Genomic DNA, 20,686 nt, shown 5'->3' with positions numbered 1-20,686 from the left:
CATACTAACTAGAAGTGGCACATGTATTTTGCAGTATATACTTGTGCATACAACACAGGAAGTAATAAATCATTGGCAATCCATGAATTCTTGTATTCATAATTATACATCAAGTTTTCCTTCATGAATCAAACAACCAATATCCTCATTTAACTACCAATGCAAATAACAGGCTATGCCCTGGGCTATGTTATGCCCAGCAATTAACATTTACTAGGATTTAATGTTTTATCTCTGTCCACCGAGACCTAAGAGACATTGTTATGTCAGGTGGAGATGTCAGAGCAGGTGAAGGAGCTGCAGCAGTGTCAGCATCTTCAGAGTGAACTTCAGCAGCGCCACCAGGCTATCACGAAACAGAATGCGGAGTACGAGATGATGATCGTAAGTTTTGGCGAGAGTTCGCCGAAAACTCTCACTTAGGAGAGGAACCGGACGACGTTTCGGTCCATCCTGGCCCTCTGTCAAGTTAGTACTGTGACCTGACGGTGGTTCATAAGGTTCCTCTCCTGAGGGAGGGTGTTTTGGTGAATTGTTGCATCCATAGTATTGAGGTTTTGTTATTCTCTGAGCTAGAAGCACGGATAGCTTTGAGAGATGGAATTGTATGACCCACACGGGTTCAGCGCTCGTATTTTTAATCTAGTAATAGGTTAAAGAAAATACATATAGGACAAGAACTTTACTAACACAGTTTTACCTACATAAAGTTATTTCATAAAGCTTCGTGTAGATAAGTAAGTTTATTCAGGTATACACAAATACAGTTACATAGATTATCATACATAGCAGCATATGTGTAGAGAACCTAGAATAACCCAAAAAAGTCAGATTGACTTTATTTCCATTGCATCAGTCCATGTTGTATGCTCTTCAAGAGTAGTACTAAAAAATGGTTATAACTATGACCATAATTTTTAAAGGTGTGGACTGGTAAGCCAGTAGAAGGCCTCAGTCAGATGACCAAAAGCTCCAACGGCGGGTCATAACCTAGGTGACTAAAACCCGCGTCAGGAAACACTTGTCCTGTTTCCTGACCTAACCTAACCTTCAAGAGTAGCACCTTGATACTGGTGAGGTACTTTTGATCCAGGGGATTAGAGATACCCTCCTCTTGGATCAAACCTGATTGCCATAAACCTCTCGTGTCTTGGGTTTAATGCTTTCCCAATAAAGGTCTTTAGCTGTGTTTTTCTACCCCTCACATCAACAGTGTTATAATAATTGTGAATGGAATCAAAATTCAGAATACAGTAGCCTCGAACTTATAATAATAATAATAATAATAATAATAATAATAATAATAATAATAATAATAATAATAATAATAATAATAATAATAATAATAATAATATTTTATTTCAGCATGATAAGATGTTTATATAGAGATATGTGACATTTAGTTGTGTGTGCAGAAACCCCATAGTTATGCACAAAATTTCTGGTAATCACAATAACGAATTAATTGCTTAGAAAAGTCTTTGATTAGAACTGGAATTTACTAGCAGAAGCTAAAATTGCTCTGGAAGTCCATAAACAGGAATTGGAAGCACATATTGGAACTAATTACAAAGTTACAGCCCAGAGGGAGATAAAAAAAATCAGATATTTAATTAAAAAAATTATAATGGACATAAATAAAGGAAGACTAGATATAATACACATAGTAATACTTTACAAAGAAAGACCTAAATTAATACTAAGTTTTATATTTAGAATGTTCAGAAAAAATCAAAGTAATTAGGAAAATAGGTAAGGCAAAGTTTATTTGTATATATAAGATGAAAAATACTAAATAAAAAGGAAAAATATATAATAAAGTACGAAAAGAAAGTGTTAAACTACCAAAATTGAAATATTTTTTAGAGTCCAATACAAAATAAAGCTTAAGAACCGCATCAAAGCTCAGAGATAATTTTAACAAATTGAAGCAGAAGATAAAGCTGAAATCACACAAGTTTTAAAACTTGTATTGCAGTTATAGAGGAAGAGTTATGTACATGGAAAAGTTAGTGTGTTGTACATGGTAAGTTCTTAGTGCCAGGCACAGATTGTCAGTGTGGAAGTGTTATTGTGATGATCAACATCTTTACAAAATTAGTTGTAAAGTTTACCAAGATAAAACTAAGATACTGAAGGAACCGAGTTACCGATACATGATGACTATTTATTATTGTTATTATTATTCTTACATTCATGGGATGCACCAAGCCTGAAACAGTCATACAGCGTCTAGTGAATGGGAAATAGGCTTCATCCGAGGAAGAGGAAGAATAGATATAATTCCTTGGATCAAAAGCTCTTCACCAGCGACAAGGCACATCCCTTGATGGGCAGTTAAGAATATTATCCTGAGACATAACGACTATAAATATACATCTTGATTCACCTCCCATATATTCACTTGCTCATAATTCATCATCTCTGTCTGCCTACCATCTTCATTTCACTTCTCGTAGCGCCACTACGATGCATGTCTTTCGTATCTTACACAGGAACACCTGGAAAGGCGACAGGAAGAATTTTTACAGGTAGACTCTGCTAAAAGTGATGCCATTGCTGTCTGCGACAGTCACATCCAAGAACTGACTCGTATTGTGGGAGAGAACAGAGAACAGCTCTCCAGGTATCAGGTCAGTTGGAGAACCAGGGTCCTGCATTTCTTTACTCTGAAATTTCGAATTTACATTTGTCCATATTGGCTGTACTGAAGGTTTATCGTGGTTGAGGTGGGTCCCTACCTACAAATGTATTTTTATTCTGGTTTTTCGATTTACAAGTTATTTATTTGTGAAAATTTTATAAAGAAATATTACCGGATATACTTCTTAAATATTTGCATAAAAACTCATCAGCTGTAAAATTTAATTGGTGACTTTATACTGATTAGCAACCACAGAAGGTTAATAACCTAGGAAAATTTAGTAAGCCAAGCAGTGTGACTTATTTCCATTGATTTTTTTAAGGTCCTCTTCCAAACTACAACAGTCGACAAACATTATATATATATATATATATATATATATATATATATATATATATATATATATATATATATATATATATATATATATATATATATATATATATATATATATATATATATATATATATATATATATATACATATATATATATATATATATATATATATATATGTATATATACCTGGAGTTTACCTGGAGAGAGTTCCGGGGGTCAACGCCCCCGCGGCCCGGTCTGTGACCAGGCCACCTGGTGGATCAGAGCCTGATCAACCAGGCTGTTACTGCTGGCTGCACGCAAACCAACGTACGAGCCACAGCCCGGCTGATCAGGAACTGACTTTAGGTGCTTGTCCAGTGCCAGCTTGAAGACTGCCAGGGGTCTGTTGGTAATCCCCCTTATGTGTGCTGGGAGGCAGTTGAACAGTCTCGGGCCCCTAACATTTATTGTATGGTCTCTTAACGTGCTAGTGACACCCCTGCTTTTCATTGGGGGGATGGTGCATCGTCTGCCAAGTCTTTTGCTTTCGTAGTGAGTGATTTTCGTGTGCAAGTTCGGTACTAGTCCCTCTAGGATTTTCCAGGTGTATATAATCATGTATCTCTCCCTCCTGCGTTCCAGGGAATACAGGTTTAGGAACCTCAAGCGCTCCCAATAATTGAGGTGTTTTATCTCCGTTATGCGCGCCGTGAAAGTTCTCTGTACATTTTCTAGGTCGGCAATTTCACCTGCCTTGAAAGGTGCTGTTAGTGTGCAGCAATATTCCAGCCTAGATAGAACAAGTGACCTGAAGAGTGTCATCATGGGCTTGGCCTCCCTAGTTTTGAAGGTTCTTATTATCCATCCTGTCATTTTTCTAGCAGATGCGATTGATACAATGTTATGGTCCTTGAAGGTGAGATCCTCCGACATGATCACTCCCAGGTCTTTGACGTTGGTGTTTCGCTCTATTTTGTGGCCAGAATTTGTTTTGTACTCTGATGAAGATTTAATTTCCTCATGTTTACCATATCTGAGTAATTGAAATTTCTCATCGTTGAACTTCATATTGTTTTCTGCAGCCCACTGAAAGATTTGGTTGATGTCCGCCTGGAGCCTTGCAGTGTCTGCAATGGAAGACACTGTCATGCAAATTCGGGTGTCATCTGCAAAGGAAGACACGGTGCTGTGGCTGACATCCTTGTCTATGTCGGATATGAGGATGAGGAACAAGATGGGAGCGAGTACTGTGCCTTGTGGAACAGAGCTTTTCACCGTAGCTGCCTCGGACTTTACTCTGTTGACGACTACTCTCTGTGTTCTGTTAGTGAGGAAATTATAGATCCATCGACCGACTTTTCCTGTTATTCCTTTAGCACGCATTTTGTGCGCTATTACGCCATGGTCACACTTGTCGAAGGCTTTTGCAAAGTCTGTATATATTACATCTGCATTCTTTTTGTCTTCTAGTGCATTTAGGACCTTGTCGTAGTGATCCAATAGTTGAGACAGACAGGAGCGACCTGTTCTAAACCCATGTTGCCCTGGGTTGTGTAACTGATGGATTTCTAGATGGGTGGTGATCTTGCTTCTTAGGACCCTTTCAAAGATTTTTATGATATGGGATGTTAGTGCTATTGGTCTGTAGGTCTTTGCTGTTGCTTTACTGCCCCCTTTGTGGAGTGGGGCTATGTCTGTTGTTTTTAGTAACTGTGGGACGACCCCCGTGTCCATGCTCCCTCTCCATAGGATGGAAAAGGCTCGTGATAGGGGCTTCTTGCAGTTCTTGATGAACACAGAGTTCCATGAGTCTGGCCCTGGGGCAGAGTGCATGGGCATGTCATTTATCGCCTGTTCGAAGTCATTTGGCGTCAGGATAACATCGGATAGGCTTGTGTTAATCAAATTTTGTGGCTCTCTCATAAAAAATTCATTTTGATCTTCGACTCTCAGTCTGGTTAGCGGCTTGCTAAAAACTGAGTCATACTGGGACTTGAGTAGCTCACTCATTTCCTTGCTGTCATCTGTGTAGGACCCATCTTGTTTAAGTAGGGGCCCAATACTGGACGTTGTTCTCGATTTTGATTTGGCATAGGAGAAGAAATACTTTGGGTTTCTTTCGATTTCATTTATGGCTTTTAGTTCTTCCCGCGATTCCTGACTCCTAAAGGATTCTTTTAGCTTAAGTTCGATGCTTGCTATTTCTCTGACCAGTGTCTCCCTACGCATTTCAGATATATTGACCTCTTTTAGCCGCTCTATTATTCTTTTCCGTCGCCTGTAAAGGGAGCGCCTGTCTCTTTCTATTTTACATCTACTCCTCCTTTTTCTTAGAGGAATAAGCCTTGTGCAAACATCGAGTGCCACCGAGTTAATATATGTATATATATGTATATATATATATATATATATATATATATATATATATATATATATATATATATATATATATATATATATATATATATATATATATATATATATATATATATATATTTGCTGCCTAGGCAACATAGACAGCAGGTGTTATAAGGAGACTAGTTCATACCTCCCAGGATTTAACTCGGAGCACTCTGATCGTGAACCGAACACGTATTTCTAAGTTAGGACTTAGGACCTACTGTATACCTAAACATCACTTCTGAACATAAAGTGGGAGATTCATCTGTGTGTTCTATCGTGTAACAGAGACAGCAGGAAGAGAAGGAGAAGGAATTGCTTGCCTTGGATGCCTCTCACAAGCAGACGATAGACACCCTCAAGGCCAACGTGGACCGCCTCACAGCCATGCTGAGGAAGAGCGACGTGAACCACGTCAAGAGACAGGTAGGTACTAGCCTACACTTGGTGTTAGGGGTCGAATCGTAGCTCCACTTGTCGCTTGCCAGATTCCTTCTTTCCTGTGGTCTGACACTGCTATTATCTTCATTTTTTTTTTCATTTTCATATATCTCTCAGTCTTGTGTTGAAACTGGTGAATATAAATCATGGTGCTCAGCCATTTTAAAAAAGTAATTCAATACCTTCTTATAGCAATAATTATTATTTTTATTTATATTATCATTAGTGTAGTTATTATTAGTATTATTTATACTGTATTGTTGTTTCTGTTGTTATTGTTATCATTTATCATTATTATCATCCTAATGTCACAATGGTAGGCTCCAATAAGTGTCTTTCATCAGCCTGGAGGTATGGAGGTGGGGGAGGACGTGCTGGACGAGGACGGTAATATACTCGTTAGATCCGTAGACGACCTGCAGAAGAACCTCAGTAAGATGTCCAAGAGGGTCGAGGAGTATGAGAAATTCAACTCCTGCTTCAAGGTATTGTCTTTCTCTCTTATCTTTCATTTTTTCTTCTTCAGCAAGTGGTTAATGTGTCTAGTAGAGCTTTGAATGGGTCGATTGGTTGTTGCTTATTAAGATTCCCATCTGCTGGGCTAACGGCCATCGACCTATATAGAGGTTATTAGGCCAAGGCCGGGCCGGGGCAAGACCGGCGAACCTACTACAATATATAGGCCAAGGGTGATCTTGTTTTGTTGCGCTGACACATGATCACCTGTCAGCCAGGAAGGTACAAGGAAGAAATGGACATATGTCTACTGTCAAGAAGCATAAGTGTGTCAGTGTAGTGTCTGGATCATCAAACTATTATGTATGATGCAAGCTTTCATTGTCATAAAAAAATGAATACAGGCAGCGTATGTTATAGATGAAAGCTAGGGGAGGTACCTCCAGTTTTTTTTTATCTAGAAATACCTATAGTTTGCATTTTTTAGTGTCCCTTAATCCATTTTTTTAGTGTCACTCAAGCTTTATTTAACCTCTTTTTTAGTAGAAACATTGATATCCATAATGACATCTGCAGCATTTTTGGGTAGCTTCGTTGGAGTGCAGATGTGTTGCTCTACCCCAACCTTGACCAACATTGTCGAACTTACCATGTCTTCTCCCTCTGGGACGTTTGTGTTCATGATGAATCTTACCTACCTGTCAGTACTGTATTACATTATTAGAATGATAATTGTCCTAATGATACTGCCCACTGCTGGGCAGCTAGTAGGGTCACCATACATCAGCCCGTATATCACTGGTATTGTAAATCTGTAGTGGAGGGAAGGCGGGGAGGGATCGTCCGAGGAAAGGATAGAGGGAGATGGTAAAGGAGGTTTTTGTATGCATCCAGCAGGCATGTGTGAGCATGTTAGATAGGAGTGAGTGGAGGCAAATGGTTTTTTTGGGGACTTGACGAGCTGTTAGAGAGTGAGTGAGCTATTTCATTACTTTTTAACAAGTCAATAGAGACTAGCACCTTCCCGAAACTACTCAAGATGGCAAGGGTTACACCAATACATAAAGGTGGTGACCCTACAGACTTAAACAACTATAGGCCAATATCTAACTTACCATTGCTATCCAAAATCTTTGAGAAACTCGTGTACAAGAGACTGTATTCATTTATAACGTCACAAAACATACTCAACCCCTGCCAGTTTGGATTCAGGAAAAATAAAAGCACTAATGATGCAATCATAAAAATGCTAGATCTGCTTTACACAGCATTGGGAAATAAGGAATACCCACTAGGAATTTTTATTGACCTAAGAAAAGCTTTTGACACAGTAAACCACCAAATCCTACTCCACAAACTTGACCACTACGGTATAAGAGGCCATGCGCTTGCTTATTTCAAATCTTACATTACTAATAGGTATCAGTACGTCACCATTAAAGACACAGCATCAGCAACACGGCCACTTGATACTGGAGTTCCGCAGGGAAGTGTCCTTGGTCCCCTGCTCTTCCTCATATACATCAATGACCTTCCAAACGTATCCCAACACCTGAAACCCATTCTCTTTGCTGATGACACGACTTATGTCATCTCTCACCCTAATCTTGCCACCCTCAACACCATTGTGAATGAGGAGCTGATTAAAATATCGACTTAGATGACAGCCAATAAACTTACGCTTAACACTGACAAAACTTACTATATTATGTTTGGTAGCAGAGCAGGAGATGCACAAATTAACATTAAGATTGACAACACTCTAATTACCAGAAATAATGGGGGAAAATTCCTAGGCTTATACCTTGACAACAACCTGAATTTCAGCACCCATATCCAGCATATAGCCAAAAAAGTATCCAAAACGGTTGGGATCCTCTCCAAGATACGTTACTACGTGCCGCAAAATGCCCTTCTCACACTATACCACTCACTTATTTATCCATACCTCACCTATGCTATTTGTGCTTGGGGATCAACTGCAGCAACACACCTAAAGCCAATAATAACCCAACAAAAAGCTGCAGTAAGAATAATCACCAAATCCCATCCCTGGCAGCACCCCCCCCCCCACTCTTCAAAGATCTAAACTTACTCCCAGTTCAGTACATCAACACTTACTACTGTGCAATCTATATCTACAGGGCCTTAAACTCTAATATCAACCTTGACCTAAAACGCTCTCTTGATAGTTGTGACAGAACCCACAGGCATAACACCAGACACAAACATCTCTACGACATTCCCCGTGTCCGACTAAACCTTTACAAAAATTCAATGTATGTCAAAGGCCCTAAAATCTGGAATACCCTACCTGGAGTTTACCTGGAGAGAGTTCCGGGGGTCAACGCCCCCGCGGCCCGGTCTGAGACCAGGCCTCCTGGTGGATCAGAGCCTGATCAACCAGGCTGTTGCTGCTGGCTGCACGCAAACCAACATACGAGCCACAGCCCGGCTGATCCGGAACTGACTTTAGGTGCTTGTCCAGTGCCAGCTTGAAGACTGCCAGGGGTCTGTTGGTAATCCCCCTTATGTGTGCTGGGAGGCAGTTGAACAGTCTTGGGCCCCTGACACTTATTGTATGGTCTCTTAACGTGCTAGTGACACCCCTGCTTTTCATTGGGGGGATGGTGCATCGTCTGCCAAGTCTTTTGCTTTCGTAGTGGGTGATTTTCGTGTGCAAGTTCGGTACTAGTCCCTCTAGGATTTTCCAGGTGTATATAATCATGTATCTCTCCCTCCTGCGTTCCAGGGAATACAGGTTTAGGAACCTCAAGCGCTCCCAATAATTGAGGTGTTTTATCTCCGTTATGCGCGCCGTGAAAGTTCTCTGTACATTTTCTAGGTCGGCAATTTCACCTGCCTTGAAAGGTGCTGTTAGTGTGCAGCAATATTCCAGCCTAGATAGAACAAGTGACCTGAAGAGTGTCATCATGGGCTTGGCCTCCCTAGTTTTGAAGGTTCTCATTATCCATCCTGTCATTTTTCTAGCAGATGCGATTGATACAATGTTATGGTCCTTGAAGGTGAGATCCTCCGACATGATCACTCCCAGGTCTTTGACGTTGGTGTTTCGCTCTATTTTGTGGCCAGAATTTGTTTTGTACTCTGATGAAGATTTAATTTCCTCATGTTTACCATATCTGAGTAATTGAAATTTCTCATCGTTGAACTTCATATTGTTTTCTGCAGCCCACTGAAAGATTTGGTTGATGTCTGCCTGGAGCTTTGCAGTGTCTGCAATGGAAGACACTGTCATGCAGATTCGGGTGTCATCTGCAAAGGAAGACACGGTGCTGTGGCTAACATCCTTGTCTATGTCGGATATAAGGATGAGGAACAAGATGGGAGCGAGTACTGTGCCTTGTGGAACAGAGCTTTTCACCGTAGCTGCCTCGGACTTTACTCTGTTGACGACTACTCTCTGTGTTCTGTTAGTGAGGAAATTATAGATCCATCGACCGACTTTTCCTGTTATTCCTTTAGCACGCATTTTGTGCGCTATTACGCCATGGTCACACTTGTCGAAGGCTTTTGCAAAGTCTGTATATATTACATCTGCATTCTTTTTGTCTTCTAGTGCATTTAGGACCTTGTCGTAGTGGTCCAATAGTTGAGACAGACAGGAGCGACCTGTTCTAAACCCATGTTGCCCTGGGTTGTGTAACTGATGGGTTTCTAGATGCGTGGTGATCTTGCTTCTTAGGACCCTTTCAAAGATTTTTATGATATGGGATGTTAGTGCTATTGGTCTGTAGTTCTTTGCTGTTGCTTTACTGCCCCCTTTGTGGAGTGGGGCTATGTCTGTTGTTTTTAGTAACTGTGGGACGACCCCCGTGTCCATGCTCCCTCTCCATAGGATGGAAAAGGCTCGTGATAGGGGCTTCTTGCAGTTCTTGATGAACACAGAGTTCCATGAGTCTGGCCCTGGGGCAGAGTGCATGGGCATGTCATTTATCGCCTGTTCGAAGTCATTTGGCGTCAGGATAACATCGGATAGGCTTGTGTTAATCAAATTTTGTGGCTCTCATAAAAAATTCATTTTGATCTTCGACTCTCAGTCTGGTTAGCGGCTTGCTAAAAACTGAGTCATATTGGGACTTGAGTAGCTCACTCATTTCCTTGCTGTCATCTGTGTAGGACCCATCTTGTTTAAGTAGGGGCCCAATACTGGACGTTGTTCTCGATTTTGATTTGGCATAGGAGAAGAAATACTTTGGATTTCTTTCGATTTCATTTATGGCTTTTAGTTCTTCCCGCGATTCCTGACTCCTAAAGGATTCTTTTAGCTTAAGTTCGATGCTTGCTATTTCTCTGACCAGTGTCTCCCTACGCATTTCAGATATATTGACCTCTTTTAGCCGCTCTGTTATTCTTTTCCGTCGCCTGTAAAGGGAGCGCCTGTCTCTTTCTGTTTTACATCTACTCCTCCTTTTTCTTAGAGGAATAAGCCTTGTGCATACATCGAGTGCTACCGAGTTAATCTGTTCTAGGCATAAGTTGGGGTCTGTGTTGCTTAGTATATCTTCCCAGCTTATATCGGTTAGGACTTGGTTTACTTGGTCCCACTTTATGTTTTTGTTATTGAAGTTGAATTTGGTGAATGCTCCCTCGTGACTAATCTCATTATGTCGGTCTGGGGCTCCGCTCATACATGACTGAACCTCAATTATGTTGTGATCTGAGTATATTGTTTTTGATATGGTGATATTTCTTATCAGATCATCATTGTTAGTGAAGATGAGGTCTAGTGTATTCTCCAGTCTAGTAGGCTCTATTATTTGCTGGTTTAAATTGAATTTTGTGCAGAGATTTAAAAGCTCGCGTGAGTGTGAGTTTTCATCAGAGCTGCCTCCTGGTGTTATTACTGCAACAATATTATTTGCTATATTCCTCCATTTTAGGTGCCTTAAGTTGAAATCCCCCAGGAGCAAGATGTTGGGTGCAGGAGCTGGAAGGTTTTCCAGACAGTGGTCAATTTTTAACAGCTGTTCCTGGAATTGCTGGGATGTTGCATCCGGAGGCTTGTAGACTATCACAATGACTAGGTTTTGGTTCTCGACCTTTACTGCTAAAACTTCCACTACATCATTTGAGGCATTTAGCAGTTCTGTGCAAACAAGTGACTCTGCAATGTACAGGCCACCTCCCCCCCCTTTTGCCTGTTCACTCTGTCACATCTGTATAGGTTGTAACCTGGGATCCATATTTCGTTGTCCAAGTGATCCTTTATGTGGGTCTCAGTGAAAGCCGCGAACATTGCCTTTGCCTCTGCAAGCAGTCCACGGATGAAAGGTATTTTGTTGTTTGTTGCTGGCTTTAGACCCTGTATATTTGCAAAGAAGAATGTTATCGGACTGGTGGTATTGTTGGTACTGGGGGGGGATTTTTTTTCCGGCATTAGTATCTGTATCTGTTGGTTTGGAGTGGAGGCCATCGACTGTGGTTCCACTCCAGGAATGACTGGATTTGGTGTACGATTTCTGCCATTTCCTGCCAGTTTTTTTTCCTTCCTGGCACTAAAAAACCTCTCCCTCTTGAGTGGCTGTGGCTACCCAGGTTTTCCCATGGCCTGGATGTTTTGTATCTTTTTGTCCCCTTTAGATGGTATGCCTGGCAATTTAAGTTATAGCACAGTCTTTCCTGTACTGAAGAGGTACACAGTTCAGGGTGAAAAAGCTTACAGGAAGGGAGTTTGCATTTTCCTGTTGTCATATGGGCATGGCATTTCCTAGGGTGGTCATAGTTGCACGTCCCATCTGAGAACTCTAGAACTGCAGACACATTCATCACCTTCAAAACTACCATTAGAAAACATCTTATCTCCCTGATACACCCCGTCAACTAACTACACGAATACCACCTGGTGGTTCACACTTACACTCGCTCACTCATTTGACCATAAACAGAAATATTAATCTCAGTCTTAAAATAATGAATCCTGTGATACTCCAATACTGAAACTATATACTGTGCCAAAACAAAAGCATTCACATTGCTAAACTCATAAACTAGTATTTAGTCACTTAGCCATAATACCAACTTACCTCATAATTTGTAATATTTTACAATTAAGAATAAAACTAAGTATGCCCGAAATGCCTAGCCATGCTAAGCGTTCTAGTGGTACACTCTGTAATCACAATTTTACTACATGTAAACCAAACAATAACCAAATTTCTGTAAACTCAGCATTGTAATCCTTATAGAGAATAAACTTTGAATTGAATTGAATTGAATTGAATTGAAGGATTCGGGGAAACCGGCTAGCCAGACTTGAATCCTGGAGGTGAGAAATGCAGTGCCTATACTCTAAAGAAGAGGCTAGAGATATGTGCTGTTTGGAGGGACATCTGAAATGTATGTGAACGCCTCTGGCAAGACAGTAATAGTGTGAATTATGGTGAAAGTTTTTTTTCGGGTCACCCTACCTAGTCATTTTGTCTGACCTTTTGTGAGTTATCGTAGGTAATTTACACATATGTTAAACTATGGTTTGGTAAGGTTTGCCAGGAAATGAACATGTGTCAGTGTTTCCTGATGCGGGTCTTAGTCATACGGTGCCCCGTGGTCTGGTGGCTAAAGCTCTTGCTTCACACTGTCCGGGTTCGATTCCCGGTGAAGGTAGAAACATTGGATGTGTTTCCTCACACCGGTTGTCTATGTTCACCCATCAGTAAAAGTGGAACCTGGGTGTTAGTGGACTGGTGTGGGTCGCATCCTGGGACAAAACTGACCTAATTTGCCCGAAATCAGCTAGGCCTGTATACCGTGTACATGTACGTGTAGAAATATATTATTATTATTATTATTATTATTATTATTATTATTATTATTATTATTATTATTATTATTATTATTATTATTATTATTATTATTATTATTATTATTATTATACGATGACCCTGTGTATGATAATTGTACTTATGTGTAGCTGTACTTACACTTACCTGGACGCAGGGCTGTCACTGGCCCTTACAACCATAACAAGAAGAAGGTGACTCTGGTTACCTTTCAAGTAAGTTTATTCAGGTATACACAAATACAGTTACATAGATTATTATACATAGCAGCATATATGTAGAGAACCTGGGATAACCCAAAACAAGGTCAGACAAAATGACTTATTTCTTTCGTCCGGCGCTGGTGGAGTCCGTGTAAATTTATTGAAGTACAATTACACATAACAACAATTAACCATCTCAGACCATTAATTACCCAACAAAAGGCTGCAGTTAGAATGATAACAAATTCTCACTACAGGCAACACACTCCACCAATATTCAAAACACTCAACCTACTCACCATACAAAACATCCATACTTATTACTGCACCTATTACATACATAGAACACTTAACTCTGATATTAACCATCCCCTCAAACATCTCCTTGCCAACCTCAACAGAACACATGACCATAATACAAGGCACAGATCACTCTTTGATGTTCCTCGTGTCCATCTCACGCTATGCAAAAACTCAATGCACATAAAAGGCCCTAAAATCTGGAATTCATTACCTGTAAATATAAAAGAAACACTACCTGTTTATAAATTCAAGTCTCTTCTCAAAGATCACTTACTCACTCAAAACCAAATAAATACTGAATAACTGAACCTTATAAATTGTATATCCTAAATGTTTCTCACAATTATAACACATAAATGTTAAACCTAAGACCCAATCTAACTTTGTTATTTTTTAAATACACTACCTAACAGAATACTCCATTCTACTGAATGTACAGCAATGCATGCAACCATATGACCTGTCTTTGTAATACTCATTTGTGCTTTATTGTTATCTGTTTACAATAATGTTTTATCACTGATTACATCATTGCTTAGTTAATCTTAAGTTAATTTTAAGCCAGCCCATAATGCTATGCATATAAGTGGCTTTGGCATGCTGCTCTTACCTGTATTTTTTGTACCTCTGTATGTATGTTCAGATTATTAAATAAATAAAATTAAATAAATTACACAACAGTTGTCTTACTTAGTAATGTGTGTAAATTACTTAGGATAAGTTACTATACTACTATTACTACTGCACTGCTACTACTACACTACTAGTACTAGTACTACAAGCCCTATAAAACTACTATACAACTACTACTACTACAGCAAAAGATATCCAGAGAAATAATGTAGTGCAATGCACAAGAACAGGGGAATGAAAAAACTACAATAGGCTTATTAATCCATGCTAGGCAGGTCCAACTCTCACCCATCTTCACACCCACTCATATACCTGTTCAACTTGTATTTAAAACTACACAGTGTTCTTGCCCAAATGATGCTATACCTGGATGTTTGTTCCACTCATCCACACCTTTAGGTACCACCTGTAAGAATATGCATGTATGCAATAAGATCGCAATAAACAGGTGATATGATATGCAAAATAACCACTGGGGAAAAAATAGTGATATATGCAAAGTAACCACTGGGGATATGATATGCAGAATAACCACTGGGGGGAAAAAAGTGAGAAAAAACAAAAGCACTTGGAAATTCACTGCTTTTTTTTCACAGTGGTCATTTTGCATATGTATGTATGCAATAAGATCCGAAAGGCTCATGCATTGCCTGAAATGTTCGTGCAGGCTAGTCGCTTTCTTTATGCTTAACAATATATTATTACTTATAACTACAGTTTATATACTACATACAAAAAAAATGATTTTTATTGTTATTTGTAAACAGGTGATGTCACAATATTCAAAGCAACCATTGAAAAAATAGTGAAATTCCAAGCACTTTTGTGACTATCACTTTATCATTATTTTCTTACAGTAGTTGTTTTGCATATGTAAGTAAGCAAGTAAAAAGGTGTTTACAGGAACAACTGGAAGCAAAGGAGAGAGAGTTGGAAGAGAGGGAAGCTCAGCACCAGGAGCTGGAGTATTCCCTCAGGGAGGAGGTGGAGAGACTCAGAACCTGGAAGGTAAGTAGAAAACACATACTACTGGCCAATGTACATGGAAGCTCAGACTTTAAAGGTACTTACAGTGGATCATGTCAGGCTACATAGGAAAGGTGTCTTGTAACTCAATTGCTAGCACACTCAGCTCACACACTGAGGTCCATGGTTCAATCCCTGGTACGGGTGGAAACATTGGAATGTGTTTCTGCAAGACACCTGCTGTCCTTGTTCACCTAGCAGTAAATAGGGTTGGTTGGGGCTAGGAATAGTGTATTCGGGTAGGTGCCTGTGAGGTAGTCTGATGAACGGGTGTTTGAGCTTGGAATTTTGCTCGCTAGATTCTTTCCCAGGTGTTAGCTGACTGATGTGGGTCGCATCCTGGGGACAAAACTGACCTAATTTGCCCTGAATGCTCTGCATAACAAGGGGCTTTCTGTATAGTATGTTACTGATGTCAGCAAGGCCTGTATAGGTTTTACATGTACTTGTAGAAATCAAGATTATTGTTAGTATTGAAGTGGATAGACAGGTAGTTACAGCAAGTTCTTCCTGGCTAGTAGTGGACTGTGAAAAACAGGTGGGTACAGTAACAACAGTGGACAGACAGGTGAGTACAGTAGCTTCAGTAGCTAGATAGGTGGTTACAGAAGTTTCAGTGGGTCATACTACATGTACATAATTGGTTAGGATTGAGGCCTATCAGCTGCACGAGAGTTAGTAAAGGTGCATATCAGCTATACATCGGCAGTTAAAGATATAATACTTTAAATCCCTAAAATAAGAAAGTAAACTCACAGCAGTGGACCCCCGACTTACAATATTAATCCATTCCAGAGAGCACATCGTAAGACGAAATTATCGTAAGTCGAATTAATTTTCCCCATAAAAAAAAATAATGGAAATCAAATTAATCCATTCAAGACACCCGAAAGTATGAAAACAATTTTTTTTTACCACATGAAATATACATTTTCCTACACACAAAAAGAAGGATACATGCACAATATATATTGTGCATGTACTAGTGTACTAAATGAAAAATAAATGACACTTACCTTTATTGAAGATGTGGTGATGAGACACTGTGTCCTGGGAGTGCCTTTTCCTCCTGAGTAATGTAGGTCCTGTTTGGCATTTTCTTCCAGAACAGGCTTTATCGCACTGTGTATGCCACTACGATTCTCAAATCTCTCAAACCAACCTTTGCTGGCCTTAAATTCACCAATATGAGCACTAGTTCCAGGCATTTTTTCCTGTTCACCTGGGTGTTAGTTGACTGGTGTGGGTCTCATCCTGGGGGACAAGATTAAGGACCCCAATGGTGATAAGTTAGACAGTCCTCGATGACACACTGACTTTCTTGGGTTATCCTGGGTGGCTAACCCTCTGGGGTTAATTGTTTCTCGGTATTCTCGATAAGCCCATGGTGGCTTATTTAGCAGTTACAAGCACAAAAATCACTGGAATGATACAAAATTTATTGAATGTATGCATGCAACCATCTGCCCTGGCTTGTAAACAATGTCACACTAGCTCAGCTGAGGTGCTCAGGCCAGACGGACCAGACGGCTGCGTTTGGGACGAATGATGTAAGTCGAGTTTTTCAATGTAGGTTGGGGTCAAATTTTTACGCTGACAAGCATCGTAAGTCGGTTTTATCATAGGTTGAGGCCATCATAAGTCAGGGTCCACTGTACATATATACACTGAAAGGCACACACCTGGAGCAGATAACTTTCAGGTCTGGGATAGATAACAGGTGCATTATAGTTCCATCCCAGTCACACATAAGACTAGCCTATGGAAGGAGAGCTCATATTTAAGATGGATTAGATAGAATTAGATATTCTCTGATGTTGACAGTTTTAGATTACCCATCCTGCCAGTGTGGGTAATGCTGTACATCATGTAATGTGTGTCTTCTGAAACCTAGGATGAACCTTAAACTCACTGTATTTAGTCAAAGCTAGCTCACTTAATAAAAATACTATATTTATGAGAAACTTTAAACCCTTAGGAGTCATAAAGCACTTGGGAAATGAAAGGCATTCTGGTTCGATCCAATGAAAATGAGGATAAGTCCAGTTTCTTGGATCAAGAGCCCCTCACTGGCATTAAGGTGCCTTCCTTTAAGGGCCAAGAAAGGAAAGGGTAGCTCCAGTTCCTTTGATCAAGAACCCTTTGCCAATAGCAGGCACCTTCCTACCTTTCCCTGTGAAAGGTAAACTAGTGCATCTGTAAATACTATTAATGTTCTCAGAATATTTTCTCATATATCTCATGATAAGGCTAAGCAAAAAAAAAAAATCCATACAATGTTTGTGGCTAGATTTTCGTATACGTATATACTTTTATTCACTTATAAAACAAACAATGGAAACTTTAGCAAATGAATTTGAAAAAACCTTCCTCTCAGATGTCCCATTGTTTCTAAGGTATTAAATCATTAAAATAAGGTTTATAAAATGAATTTTAGTGCTGAGGATTTAAAGTTATTGATGTGTTGCAGACACAACAGCAGGAACAAGTTCACGTCCGGGAGAAGCTCGTCAGTGACCTTAATAAGAACGTGGAAGAAAAGTCCATCACAATTAAAGACTATGAGAGGCTCATCTCTTCACTGCAGGTATACTGAATCTTTTGATGACTTTCACTGCAGGTACATGTATAGTGAATCTTATGATAACTTTCACTGCAGATATAGAGAATCTTATGATCACCAATGAGAATGACCATTGCTTGGTGAAAAAAGACACAGTTACACAGCAAACTTTCACTGTGGCAAGTTTTGCTTTATGTAGAGCTTTATCAGTTCACTTGATATGATGAGGCACTATAGAGAGAAAAACATTGTTACCTGTTGTCTGTTTCTTTTCTTTGCTACCGTTGGCAGTATGCTACTGTATCGATAACCTTTACTTATTTGAATGTATACTCAGAAATTTCTGCAATAGCAAAATTATATTCTGTATATACAGTGTGGAAAAAGATATGTACAGTTCAGGACATATATGAGAGGAAACATTTTGCCATGCCATGCCATGTGTAGCTTGTTCATTCTTCCACTCGTGGCAAAACATTTTCTCTAATATATGTCCTGAACTGTACATAAATGTCTTCTTTCACATCTTTTCAGCACCACCATACCATTTTTCTGTACATATATACAGCATTACCCAAGTATGTATAATTTTCCCTGCATGCGATGGTGGCAGACAAGGCACAAGCAGCAGGTGGAGGAGCTAAGCAACAAACTTGAGGCTGAGAGGCAAGAGAGAGAGAAGGAGAGGGAGGTCGGAGACTGTGAGATAGCCCTCCTGACCAAACAACTGGAGAAGGCACACCAGGAGCTGCGGAAGAGCACCGCCACAACCCAACACAGCAGAGGTCGCTCTGGATCCTACAAGAGGGATGAGAGAGATTCCTCGGTAAGACTTCAGTGTCCTTCAGAGTATAAGCCTTAGCAGGGACTGTATGGGTACATTATGTTATCTATTTATGCACTGTCAAAAAAATTCTGTGTACTATATTTAAAAAAATTATCCATGCACTGTAATATTATTAGTTTATTTATGAGGAAATTTTAAATCAATAAGTATTGTTGTGTCTGGGGAATAGGAGCTAATCAGATTTAATCCAAGGAAAGGGAAGTTAGCTCTAGTTTCTTTGATGAAGAATCCTTCACTATCAAGTTAATCCTTTGACAGTAGGCTTCAATATGATTCTATGACATCTGACTGCAGGGTCCATTAGTTATGCTGTTAAATATTAATACAGATTTTTAGTATATGAACCATCGTAATTTTAGTGCATCAAAGTGTGATGAACACTGGTTAATGGGACAGAAAAACCTACGTGGAGACAGAAATAAGGAAGAATGATTGTCTGTATATTTTGACCTTCAACTGAGAACCTCTTCTGGTGAAGAGGACCTGAACCGGAGGTCGAAATGAACAAACAACCATTCTTCCTTGTTTTTGTCTCCATGTGGGTTTTTCTTTCCCATAGTCTTAGTCTCTTGCAGACATTCAGGGAACTAATCAGTTTAGCCTCAAAGTTGTATAACAGCAATATTATACTCATAAGTGATAAACCCAGTATAATAATGAAGTGACACAGCATTGCCTATTGATCAAATATAGAGATCAGATCATATGTAGAGGTGTTATCAGTGTTATTATTGAGTCAGATTATAGTGTAGTTGGTTGTTAGTCTTCACTATGAATTGCTGCCAGTGACTATGTCATTCAGAAAAGAGAAGCTACATATCCTCTTTTAGAGCATGAGTTTCTTAGTTTGACAACATCATTCATTCTATTATCCCCATAGTACTGTAGTCTGTACTCAAAAGATTACAAAAGAACACGTATAATAGGGGTCGCGAAATCTTAATAATACAGTTGCAAACAAACCATGAAACGGATGGGGTTTTGAACCCATGGGTTCAAGCCCCACCTGCTCCATGGTTTGATGTATATAATAGGGTACAGGTCTTGGTTCCAACATTTACCTGGTTAGGTAACTTATGCTAATAAAAACTTTACAAAATTGATTCAGTATTAAATAGCAGTGAGTTAAGTTAGTTACATGATGAATTCAGCCACATAAACATTACAATGAAGCATATTATTCAGCTACATAAACATTACAGTGAAGCATATTATTCAGCCACATAAACATTACAATGAAGCATATTATTCAGCCACATAAACATTACAATGAAACATATTATTCAGCCACATAAACATTACAATGAAGCATATTATTCAGCCACATAAACATTACAGTGAAGCATATTATTCAGCCACATAAACATTACAATGAAGCATATTATTCAGCCATATAAACATTACAGTGAAGCATATTATTCAGTCACATAAGCATTACGATGAGGCATATTATTCAGAACATAAACACTACAGTGAAGTATATTTTTCAGTCATGTAAACATTACAATGAAGATTAATAAGTGTTCTAGGAAGGCACTGATCTGAGAGACTGAGAAAGGTGCTCCATTAAGATATTTACATTGGACATGAGTTATATACATTAGGCATACTAGTATATTACCAGAGTTTCTGGTAATATACTAACTACTGTTAGGGAAACATTCACTCAAGGAATTTTTCAAAGAGTATATTACAGTATATACCAAAATAAATCAAAGTAATGATAAGGTAGAAAGATAATGTATCATTTTAAAGATACTCCCTTATCTCAAGTGTTGAAAACTTCTGAACCATGTTTAGGGAAACATACCATTCTTGTTTAGGAAAACTTCCTGTCTTTTGTGGATACGTACTTATTCTTCGCATTCGGGGAAACATATTGATATATCCTTATTTAGGGAAACTTCATCATGTTTTAAGGAAACATCCTTTTTTTTTTTTTTTTTTTTTGGAAATATCCTCTTCCTCATAGAAACTCGTTTTCTTTTAGTGGAAAGTTAAGGCATCTTATCTTTCTCATCTTATCTCTTGGAAATTGACATTTGTC

The 20,686-nt window shown here is 39.2% G+C and overlaps 1 protein-coding gene across 1 annotated transcript in view; it reads left to right on the top strand.

Annotated features, from left to right (window-relative positions):
* The window catches only part of LOC128684877 (ubiquitin carboxyl-terminal hydrolase 8-like), a gene marked incomplete at its 5' end in the record, with an annotated part of 72,259 nt that overhangs the window by 8,617 nt on the left and 42,956 nt on the right, over positions 1-20,686 (top strand). Inside the window, 7 exon segments of the mRNA XM_053771199.2 lie at positions 271-384; positions 2,496-2,633; positions 5,653-5,790; positions 6,150-6,290; positions 15,107-15,211; positions 17,700-17,816; positions 18,406-18,618. Coding sequence (XP_053627174.2) covers positions 271-384; positions 2,496-2,633; positions 5,653-5,790; positions 6,150-6,290; positions 15,107-15,211; positions 17,700-17,816; positions 18,406-18,618 — 966 coding nt within the window.

Source organism: Cherax quadricarinatus, unplaced genomic scaffold (assembly GCF_038502225.1).
Source record: "Cherax quadricarinatus isolate ZL_2023a unplaced genomic scaffold, ASM3850222v1 Contig1539, whole genome shotgun sequence".
NCBI classification, from domain to species: Eukaryota; Metazoa; Arthropoda; class Malacostraca; order Decapoda; family Parastacidae; genus Cherax; species Cherax quadricarinatus.
The sequence above is the reverse complement of the archived record's forward strand: the minus strand, read 5'-3'. Positions and strand labels throughout refer to the sequence as shown.